The sequence below is a fragment of the Anas acuta genome, chromosome 1 (assembly GCF_963932015.1).
Source record: "Anas acuta chromosome 1, bAnaAcu1.1, whole genome shotgun sequence".
NCBI lineage: Eukaryota > Metazoa > Chordata > Aves > Anseriformes > Anatidae > Anas > Anas acuta.
The window spans coordinates 90,136,260-90,147,876 of record NC_088979.1 but is presented as its reverse complement, the minus strand read 5'-3'; the positions used below and the strand labels follow the sequence as shown (position 1 = coordinate 90,147,876).

General features: G+C 37.8%; 1 protein-coding gene across 1 annotated transcript; it reads left to right on the top strand.

Annotated features, from left to right (window-relative positions):
* The first annotated feature begins 35 nt into the window (after window positions 1-35).
* EIF2S3 (eukaryotic translation initiation factor 2 subunit gamma) lies at window positions 36-10,825 on the top strand. The gene is made up of 12 exons (XM_068687274.1): window positions 36-186; window positions 1,235-1,298; window positions 1,805-1,932; window positions 2,048-2,169; window positions 3,538-3,632; window positions 4,820-4,978; window positions 5,538-5,672; window positions 6,517-6,611; window positions 7,516-7,660; window positions 8,086-8,255; window positions 9,280-9,452; window positions 10,564-10,825. The coding sequence occupies exons 1-12, from the start codon at window positions 118-120 to the stop codon at window positions 10,625-10,627; spliced, it is 1,419 nt and encodes a 472-aa protein (XP_068543375.1). The 5' UTR covers window positions 36-117; the 3' UTR covers window positions 10,628-10,825.
* Window positions 10,826-11,617: the final 792 nt, after the last annotated feature.

Below are 11,617 nucleotides of genomic sequence, written 5' to 3'. Positions count from 1 at the left end.
CCGGCTGCGCCGGGCAGCGCCGTGCGGCCGGGCTGAGGGCGGCGCGGGGCGGGGCCGGGGCCGGGGCCGGGGGGCAGGCGGCGGCGCGGGCAGCCCCGGCTTCCTCTGGCGGCCAAGATGGCGGGGGACGAGGCGGGGGTGACGCTGGGGCAGCCGCACCTCTCCCGGCAGGACCTGGGCAGCCTGGTGAGGGGCGGGCGGGGCCGGGGCCGTTGCCGCGACCGTTGGGTGGGCTCCCCTCAGCGCCCCGGCGCCGTGTGGCCGCGCTCCTGTCACGCCTCAGAGCGGTGCTGCCGCCGCCGCGCCCGGGTGCTCGTCCCCAAGGGGCTCCCGCGCCTCCGCGCCTCGCTGCTGGGTGCGGCCGCGCTGCTCGGCGCTTTCATCGCCCGTGCGCTGCCCGTTTGCTCCTCGGCACCAGGCGCGGTGCGGGGCCTCGCGCGGGGCCGGGGAGGCTCCGCTGCCACCTGCAGGGCGCCGGCACCGCGTGAGGCACGGCGAGGGCAGAAGCTGCCTCCAGCACGGGCGTTTTACTCGTGTGGGACTCGAGAGCAGGGCGGGTGGTGTTACAGGGCTGTGCTGGGTGATACAATCGATACACAGACTGCGGAAATGCGGTGTTTGGCCAGGTGCTGTCAGTGGTTTCCAGCAGCAATCTGCTGAGGACAACAGGTTTCTTCTTCCAGTACACGAGGTGGAAATAACAGCGTTGGGGGACAAAGTTGCCATTCAAACAATCAGAATCGGAGCCATGGCGTTAATGATGTCCCTCCGCCTACTTACTCCACAAAGCTGCAAATATACCTGCGTTTATATACTTTCTCTAATAGAACCTTAATCTCAAAGAAAACTACCATCTATTGCCAGGCCTTTCTCTTTAAAACATAAGTACAGTTGGCTGTGTAGCCCACGATAAGTTAATATGATTTTACATGTTGCAACCAATTCAGTTTGGGGATAGATGCGAGGTATTTTTATTTTTAGAGCTTCCTTTGAAGCTTTTTGTTTTGCTTACTTTTCTTCCGTCTTTCTTTAACACTGCGACCTCTTCTGACTGTAGGCTTTTTGGCCTATTCTGCATACTTAATAAAATGGAATGCATAACGCTCGAGGTGTTTTAATGAGCTCGGTTGGATTTTTGCTTAATAGAACTACTGGATAAATTTTAAGAAAATACATATAGTACTCTAAATGTTTAGATCCAGGATGAATAAATTGTAAAATCTCCTTCGTACAGGATGTTACCAAGCTGACGCCTCTGTCACCAGAAGTCATCAGCAGACAAGCCACAATTAATATAGGTAACAACAAAATTCTGAAAAAACGAGGGGCTGGGGGCATAACAGTGTAACTTATCGTGGTGCTCGTGTGTTAGCATATGGTACCTGTGTTGAAAAAATTAAGAAATCCTTACTGAAGCACAGTAATGTAGATAAAGTATTCTTACTATAAGTTTTGTCAAGATGCAGGAAGAGACTAATCAAACCGTTTTAACTTGAAAAGCACTGTGATTTTACTTCAAGAACTCCGTGTTGAATGACGTGGGGAGTGGTTGCTAAAGTAAAGTTTATTATACCTTAAAATTACACATTGAAATGAGTTTCATGAAAATGCAAATCACGACAACGCAAAGATCTGTGCATCAAGAGACAGTTCTAGGGTGTTGTGCGTTTAAGAAACCCATATTTATTGTGATGGCACCACTGGAGCCAGTATGTCCAGAGAGTTTGGGGTGATTATGACCATAATAGAACACTGCACAAATTAGACAATGGCTTATTGACAAACATCTGTTTTTAAACCATAGGTACAATTGGCCACGTAGCCCATGGAAAGTCGACAGTAGTCAAAGCTATATCAGGAGTTCATACTGTCAGATTTAAAAATGAACTGGAAAGGAATATCACAATCAAGCTGGGCTATGCTAATGCAAAGGTGAGTTATTGGTAGAGATAGAGCAAATATATGGCTGATATATTTCAGGGTGGATGGAAGCTTATAAATAATAAACGGTTAATTAAACCTCTCAATTTTTAAAAATTGTTTCCAGATTTACAAGCTGGATGACCCGAGCTGTTCCCGACCAGAGTGCTACCGATCCTGTGGAAGTAGCACCCCAGATGAATTCCCTACAGATATTCCTGGCACCAAAGGGAATTTCAAACTAGTCAGGTACCTGCTGTAAAATGAGTGGTGCAAATTGTATTTCCTTTATTTGCATTTGCTTTACAGAAATGAAAATAGTTGTTAGGACTGAGTTGTGAGCTGAATGATAACAGACCACGTGCTCATAGACGCTGAGATGGGGCACCCCGATCTGAGGGATCTCTTAAACTGTGCTCTCTGTCATTGTCTGTTTGCAGGACACTGAAGTGAAACGATGCTTTGTTCTACTCTTACCATAAGTACATTTTTCAAGACACCAGAGTAAGAACTAACGTGGACTTTGCAAACTCATCTTTAAAATTCATTTCTGATGTGTGGCTTTTTTTCTGCTTCAATGGATAAAAAAAAAAAAAAAGTTTAAAAGTTTTCCTAGTTCTAAAAACGAATCTCTTAAAGCCTGATTCTTAGTACTGGAGGACAGGCGTCCTTCATTTCCTTCACAAGCATAGCATGGTCATTATGCAAGCATCGTAATCACAGCTGTGGTTGTGTGAGTCTGCACAATGATTGTTCAAATGAGAGTATTCACAAAGGCAGTTGTATGACAGGATTCCTGGTTCATGCTTACCTATAAAATAGGCATCCTGCTGTAGTCATGTATTTCCTCCTTTTCCTCAGATTCCCAGTAGAGCACTAGTTCTAACAATAGCTTCTGTCAGGGTGTGATTGTTGTGCAGCCATTTTTAAGCTCTTGCTTTAAAGCTTTAGGTTCTTTATCTTGCTGTTTATTTGCTTATTGTGGATTTTTAATGTTGCTGGCGAAGCGGAAAATTAGTCTCTTCCTTTTTGGTGGCATGCTGCAAGGTTTCTTCATTGAATAGTTTCACACAAGAATGTAGTGTGTCGACTGTTATCAGCTGCACAATGCATTCATAAGATTGGAGCTAGCAGCTGTAGTGCTGTCTCTGGATAAATCTTTGAAGTGCAATTGTTACCATGTAATTAAAGATGCATCATTTTCTAAAACTGGAGTGAGAGGCATCTTAAAAGAGATCAGAGAGATGGTGTACAATGTGCTAGTTCCTGTGTTTCTTTGTTCTGGTGCATTTAAATCTAGTCTAATTTACATGGTTTTTTTTTTTTTGAAATATTAAAGCAATAACTAGTGTGAGTATATGGTATTGAATTTGAGAACTCAGCCTTTCTGTAGTCTTTCCATAGTCTTTGTGTTCTTAAGTGTATACTTTTAATGTATTACTTCATAGCAACTGTCTTGAAATTTTGTTTGCTTCTTTATTTACTTAAACTTGTTCTTTTTGTTTTTATTTATTTATTTTAACTTGTGTATCTGCTTAACCATTCACATAAATCGGAGAAGTTGTTGATAATTGGCTTTTTTTCTTGTTTTTTTTTTCTCCCTTTCTTCTACAACAGGCACGTCTCTTTTGTGGATTGTCCTGGCCATGATATTTTGATGGCTACTATGTTGAACGGTGCAGCAGTAATGGATGCAGCTTTACTGTTGATAGGTAAGAATTGTTACACAAAAGCATGGCTCTATTTTTTTTAATACCATAAGGCAGCTTTATATGGGTTTTGAAATCTAGTGGGGTGGGGTGAGTGGTTAAAACAAGAGAATGCTTTTGAGATGTGTTTAAGAAGCTTAAGTGATGTTACAGTGAAAATATATTCCAACAAGCTTTTTTTAAATACAGCTATACATAGTCAATAGCCTGGTAGCCATCATTTGGCCAAGATGAATCTCTGTAGTGAATACTACTGTAACATTTATATTTTATGGAAATGCATTGGATACAGTTGCTTTTATCTGAAGCTTCAGTTTGCTTTAAGTTTGTAGTCTTAGTCACACAGAAGAGTACACAGCCATCAGTATGAGCAGCAAATCCAGGTGAATATGGGGTAAATGCAGGTACAGGAGATTGAGCTTGACTAAAACAATTGTTCTGATTTGCAAGTGATCAGAAATAAGTAAAACTCATTTTTATGGTTGTGAAACAATAGAATGCTCTACAGGGATACATGGCAATTACATTATCTGGACAGGGCATGTCAACAAACAAGAACACCAACTTCAGATATTGAAGTTTAAATAGTCCAAGGTAACTGATAAATAGGGAGAGACAGCTTAAGTCTAGAAAGTGTGATAGACCAAACTAAAGTGAGATTAACTGTCATAATGGCACATGGGGTCAAAGTTGGCTTCTTGGATGGCCAGCTGTACTGATAACTGCCCTATTCGCATACTTAATATCTTTACTGTCTGTCATACAGTTTGGGGATGTTGCTGGTTTTATTGTTAGTGGTAAGAAAACACTAAGGAATTATAAGACCTTTCTTGAAAGGTCCAGTACGGTCAGTACTGAGATGTCTAGAGACCTAGAGGGTGGCATGATTCAAGTAGATGTGAGTTAACTGTCAGTACCTTGGGAAGCTTTAAATCTGTTTCTGCTGGGAGCAAGCAGAATGGCAGACCGGTCTTGCAACCACTCATCTGTCATATTCTGTGGATGCTGAATCCAGCAGTTCTGGGAAAGAGTGGGTGTTTTTTCTCATGTAGCTTACTTTTTTTTTTTTTTTTTTTTTTAAAAAAGGCTGACTTTTTTTTTAAAAAAAGGCACAACAGAAAAATGTCCTAAGTGCAGGAGATCTGTCGATCTCTCTAGTTTCTATATCACAGTCCCTTTTCTTCTTTCAGCTGGCAATGAGTCATGCCCTCAACCCCAGACCTCAGAACATCTAGCTGCTATAGAAATCATGAAACTGAAACATATTTTGATTCTGCAGAATAAGATTGATTTGGTGAAAGAGAGCCAGGCTAAAGAACAGTATGAACAGATTCTTGCATTTGTACAAGGTAAGTTTTCACCAGCAGAAATCCAGTCAGTGGTGGAAGTTTTTCAGTGTTGAGACATAGAGATGTTTTTTTTTTTTTTTTTTATAAACATATAGAAAAGCCCTGAATTGGACTTCACTGATACACATGGTTTGTTAATCTAAAAAAAAATAAGCAATTGGGAGTTGTGCTTCATGTTTTGGTTCACAAAAACTGACTTTAAAATGAATGCCAATGTATCAAATGTTTAGGTATCTGATCTCTCTGAGGAAATTCTCTTAAGACTTTTTCTGCTCACCCAGAAGCAGATTACCTTTCTCAATTTTCATAGAGCAACTGTAAAACTCCTCTGTGTGGAGTTATCCAGTGGCCACGCGAAGGTGGTTTCAGACTGCCTTGGAAAAGTAGGTCTGTCTGGTTTGAGCTAAGATGTTGAAGGGAAGAGTGTATGTTGTGATACTGCTTTGAGAAGTACGTGTAAAGTGTGCTTCAAACTTCATTAGTGCTTATAACAATGACAGAACACTTGGTCATGCTTCTATAAATATTATATTAAGGCTTGATGTGGAACTGGTTTTAGGTACAGTTGCAGAAGGAGCTCCAATAATTCCAATCTCAGCACAGCTGAAATACAACATTGAGGTAGTCTGTGAGTATATAGTGAAGAAAATCCCAGTCCCTTTGCGAGACTTCACATCCGAACCAAGGCTTATTGGTATGTAAATGCTTGTCTTCGGGCTTTTGTGATTTAAATGTTTCCTACCTTTACCTACACTCAGAACACCATGTTGCAGAATGCTCTAAAAAGATGTGGGCTTAAAAGGAGCATTCAGTTTGCTCTTTAAAACTCTCTTCCGAGACCTGTATAATTTGTTGATAGCAAAATTAATCCAGTTAAATCTATCCAAGGTAATTGTTCTTTTGTATATATTCTGTGTGTCCAACAGTAGTAAAATGCAATAAAGATGAGAAATTTGTCAGTATCTTAAACATTAATTACTGTGAATTTAAACTTGATTTAACAAAGTATTGACAGGCTGTTTCATTTGAAAAATAGTTTACATGAAAATCCTATAGTTAGGGTAGCCTGATTTAATTTTCTGTATTAAAAAGCCTCTGTTCTTGTACAGCATATTTTGAAATTCAGTGCCACTACAATAAAACCACATTTTTGCCTCTTGCCCCAAAACCCACAGAACATGCTCATAGTGCATATGAATGGAGTACATTAAAACAAGGTTACAAAGAAGTTGACGTTGTGAATATTGAAGTTTTCTAAATAGCTGATCATTGCTTTCTTTTTCAGGTATTGATATTTAACTTAATGTGTGTTATGCAGAAATAGATTTTTAAAATACTGTTTATATATATATGTGCTGCTTAAATGATATTGAGAACAAAACAGCTAAATATTCATGTTTTATTCTCTCTGAATTATGTTTTCGTAAGTAGTTGGATACCTTCATAAGGATAAGGGCATTATTGAAATTGTTGTTGAAAAAACACAAGTTCTTTGAAAACTGGCTCTTAAATATAAACTTGTTTCTTGTCCTTTTCAGTAATTAGATCTTTTGATGTCAACAAGCCTGGCTGTGAAGTGGATGACCTTAAGGGGGGAGTAGCTGGTGGCAGTATTCTAAAGGGTGTTTTAAAGGTAACCTTTTCTCTCTTTTTGGAGATTTTTAGTGATAACGAGTAGTTTTTGTATGTTTTCAGTACAAAATTAATCTATGTAGTTCTTTTTTTTTTTTTTTTTAAGAAGAATACCATAAGGTGGCACCTATCTTGTCTGTATGTGCATCATTGCTACTTTCCTGTTTTAAAATAATGTAACAAGAAACACTGATTTAAAAAAAATACTTTAAAAATATTTCTGTATTCTTTTATTATTAATGATACTGTTTTCATTGCTTAACAAAAGTTGAGGGAGCTAATTACTTTTTCCCTGTCCTACCACTCTTACTTTGTCAATTATTTTGTGGAGGAAGGGAAAAACTTTAAAGGTACCTCTGAAGTGTATGTGGGTTCCCACAGGTCTCGCTTCCTGACTCAAGTATTCTGTAAATATTTTTTTCTTGTGGAATACTGTCAGTAGGTGGGAACTTCAAAAGTTACTGCATTAGACCGGAAAGCAAATTGTCTTTGAGCATTTATTTAACTTGTATTTTCTTTTTTCTGGTTTATCAATGATCAGTTACAGAGATTAAATTAACACAATTTTTATTGGTGCTGTAACACTTCTAAATGAAATGTTATTAAAAAAAATAAACTTAATTTATATGTCACAATTAAAGCTGATAAAGATCCTTTGCAAAAGCAGTTATTTAAAATTAATTGGAAGGAAAAGCAATTGCTTGATTGGCTGTAAGATACAGAGCTTTAGGTATTGTCTGGCTTGCATTAAGCAGTGCCAAAGTCTTAGAAGTTCTACAGTAGCCCAAAACATAGGATTTGTATTAACAGTGGGCCTTGGAAGAAGTATGTCTTACCTATGACTAGTAGTTTCTTCATGTTCCTGTGAAACCACCTGTTAACCACTTTTTCACCTTTGTAATTAGGTTGGTCAGGAAATTGAGGTCCGGCCTGGTATTGTGTCCAAGGACAGTGAAGGAAAACTCATGTGTAAGCCAATCTTTTCCAAAATAGTGTCACTCTTTGCAGAACACAATGATCTACAGTACGCTGCTCCAGGAGGTCTTATAGGTAAGGATATTCTCTTACAGAAAGATCTTTCTGTCTAATGCTTATTGAAAACACTTGGTTACTACGCTGAAATCCATTGCTAAGTGAAACCAAAAGGGATATGAGCAATTTCAAATACTTAGATGTAGAAAGAGACAATATGTATGAAAACTAAGTATTTATGAAATAATTTTCCTGTCACTAGCCAACTTCAATCAACTTAAACTGTTAATTTTATCAGCTATAATGGTAGAATATATCTTCATGTGTTTATAGACAGATCAGTCTTGCTGGCATTCTGAAAGGGCTGTCCAAGTTCACAGGGAATTCACAGTACATTCTCAGTTTACGTGTATTGTTTTGAGGTCTCATTCAAATATTTTAATTACGTAAATGTGACATCTCCCTTTTGATTACTCCTTGGGACTTTCCTTGTTATGTTGTAGGAGTTGGAACTAAGATCGATCCAACTTTGTGTCGGGCTGACCGAATGGTAGGGCAAGTTCTTGGTGCAGTTGGAGCACTGCCTGAAATATTTACAGAGTTAGAAATTTCCTATTTCCTGCTGAGACGACTATTAGGTGTGCGTACTGAAGGGGACAAGAAAGCTGCAAAGGTCTGTACCCTTTTTAAAAATAAAAAAGTATTTCATGTACTTTTTTTCTGATTTCTGATTTAATAACTTGTGCTAAGTTTCATTAATACCTACATTTTTGATGTAGTATTTTGTTTCCTTGTTTGTATGTGGTTGTTGCAAAACTGTTACCTCAAATTTTACAGAATAAAACTCTTCAGAGGAATAGAAATTCATATCAGAGTAGCTTAAAATACTATGAAATACAAATATATCTTCAAGTTAAATATTCTTTTAAACACATTGGTAGTTTTCCTTTGCTATCAGCATATTCATTGGTGCAATATGCACACACTGATTTAATTCCTGCTTGCCTGCATTTTGTAGATTCTCTCTTTGAAGAACTTCTTAAAGTTAAATATTTCTGAAAGACTATAGCTGAATAGAAACTGAACTTGATACACAGTATGGCTTTGTGTTCCATGGTCCATTTTATACTAACAAAACCAGAAGATCATACTGTTCCTTCTTAGTGTTAACATCCACAGCCTGCTTCATGCAACAATAAATGAAATACTTCAGTGCTCAGATCCTCTGTGAAATTATTTTTTGAGAAATAATTTTGATGTATGTAGTTATAAGGCAAATGAAAATATCCAGATAATTTAAAAGAACGGTAAAACGCTTTGTAACAATATGTAAGATGATGATTTTGCTTTTGATAGAGTATGTGCAGTTCTAGGTATGTACAGAAAATAGGATATACCTTCTTGGGATTTAGGTATAACAAGAACCTGTAGTACTACGTGTATTGGCCTTCACAAGAGTTAAAAACATAAACTTTTTATCCACTGATGCTTTTGCATGGTTTTTATGTGGGATATCTATGGTTTTTGCATTTCTCAGCTGTACTGTTTTTGTGGCCATTAGGTAATAATGTTCAGTACTGTCTGTGGTATTTCTCTTCGTTTGAGGAATTGTGTTGCTAAATGATGTTGGCTTAGTGTGAGCAGGTTATTTTAAATACTAAAGCTTATGTTTCAGACTTCTGTATGTCTTATTTCAGGTGCAAAAACTATCAAAGAATGAAGTTTTAATGGTAAACATAGGATCCTTATCTACTGGAGGGAGAGTCAGTGCAGTAAAGGCTGATTTGGGCAAGATTGTGCTAACCAACCCAGTGTGCACAGAAGTGGGAGAAAAAATTGCCCTGAGTCGAAGAGTTGAGAAGCACTGGCGGTAAGTTGGCAACAAATTGGTAGAATATCTGGCTGTTATGATATAAACACAAAAAATGCATGGAGGCTAAAAATGATAAGCGGATTCGATTGATGATTAATTTTAAGCTTAGTGCTGTACTGCTCTTTAGATGATTATGCGTACTGTAACTCTTATGTATTTATTCCATAAGAACATAAGGGTATTTATATTCCTTGACCCTGCACAACTCTTGCAGTATGAGGGGAAAGTATAAGGAAACAGGAGCATTCACCCGAGAAGTTCTTACTGTATGAAAAGGAACTGAGGCTTTAGTATCCATGGATGGGTGTTTCAGTTCAACAGGAAAGCACAGACAGGAATTTGGTGCTTCTTGTCTTGGAGATAGCTGATGAATCAGGAAACCCTGCGCAGAGTGAGCAGAAGAAAATAAAAAGATAAGTTCTTGAACAGGAGAAAGAAGAAGGGAAAAGAAATCAAGAACCTAAATTAAGATAGCAAAAGCAGAAAGGAAGAGGAGAATGTATTGGAAACTGAACAGTGCTTTTTTTTTTTTTTTTAAGCCAGTGACTGTCAACTTATGCAAATTTTAATGCAAGTTTTGTTCAAAGGCATCTGTCTTTCGTACTTCCCACTCATAAAACATGAGCAAAGTTTGCCAAAAGGACACTTGTCTCTATACAGTTGGTATTGTGGGAAGGAACTTGTTGCCTGAGGGAATGGAGTACTGAGAAGGTGGTAAGAAAGCAAGAAAAGAAGAGGAGAAAAAATAGAAAAAAAAAAAAAATAGAATGTGAATCCTCACATTTTTATTTCTCTCTGAAAGTAATGCAGCACTTTCATATAGGTAGAAAGAGATTTAGCTATATTTACAGTTACCTATTGCAACTTATGTTACAAAACCTTCAGATTTTTTGTTCACTGTTGTGAGGTTCATTTTTAATAGATAACAATCATGCAGATGTTCTGTGTCGCTCATCCTTAGATCTTGCAGGATGTTTTGTGAAGAAAGCAAGTGGGGAAAAAATCCAAAATGTGAATTGAAGGCTTAAGCATAATAGAAGTACGTTGATTTATTCTGGATATTTCTAACTGCTATTAAAAGTAATATAAACTGTTTTTCTTTTTACAGTTTAATTGGTTGGGGTCAAATCAGAAGAGGAGTGACAATCAAGCCAACTGTCGATGATGACTGAAGAATGAAAAAGAGTGCTTCATTTTTAAAGATGAAGTGCCTATTCCTATCTACTTTGGAGGGGGGTATATTTTCACAGTGGAATTGGAAGCTGTGCAAACATTATCTTTGAGTTGTATGGCTCTCCTTGTACATCTTACTGAATTTTACCCTCTTACTAAAATACTAGTCATTATCACCATTAAAAGTGTAAAAGAAATGTTGTAGAAGTGGGTTTCATTATCCACGTTTTAGTAGAAATTAATTGCACATGTCTCATGGCATGTCTAATTTATGTTTTCTCTTTCAGACATATCTGTTTAATATCAGTCAAGCCAGCCCCAGTGTAACACACAAACCATAAATCTGGTATGGAAATAAAATAATATCACTTATTTTCATTAATTCCTAAAACATTTTGAATAACAAAAGAGAGCAGTGATTGCTCAACCAGTACAATAATTAAACAAGCAAAAAACATCCTTTCACAGAAGACTAGTACCCTTTCTGCACAACATCTTGGTTTATTTAGTCAGCTGTTTACAGCAAAAGCTTTCTTCTAAAATTTGTATGGTTCTGACTTTAGGATTGTGATTGTAGTACATGTTATAATTAAGATGGCAGTTATAATTAAGATGACTTATATTTGTCACTTTCAATATTACAAGGAGCTTTGGATAAACCCCCAAAGAAAAACCACAAACTGGATCTGAATTGACAGTACTTTTTTTTTTTTTGAACTTACGTTAGAATGGGTTTACAAAAAGAACAGGATTAACTTGAAGCATAGCTGTTTATCCTTGTGGAACTTGTGAGCAACCTGGCATATTGTAAATTAAGCTATTGAGCAATTACTAGCTGTGATCTTGAACTATAAAATAGCTGGAAAAGGCTGTTAAGGGAATGATTTTGAAGGACAAAATCACAATGAGATGAGAGGTATAAAAACCACTTTTACTTTCCTGGATCACGTACTCCTTAGAAGAAAACAATGTAACAGACTTACTGTAGG

Excerpts from the sequence above, each read along its gene's own strand:
- EIF2S3 (XM_068687274.1), top strand. The coding sequence starts at position 118 with ATGGCGGGGGACGAGGCGGGGGTGACGCTGGGGCAGCCGCACCTCTCC. Across the intron at positions 6,612-7,515 it reads TTCTAAAGGGTGTTTTAAAG|GTTGGTCAGGAAATTGAGGT; the intron begins GTAACCTTTTCT and ends CTTTGTAATTAG. Across the intron at positions 8,256-9,279 it reads GGGACAAGAAAGCTGCAAAG|GTGCAAAAACTATCAAAGAA; the intron begins GTCTGTACCCTT and ends GTCTTATTTCAG.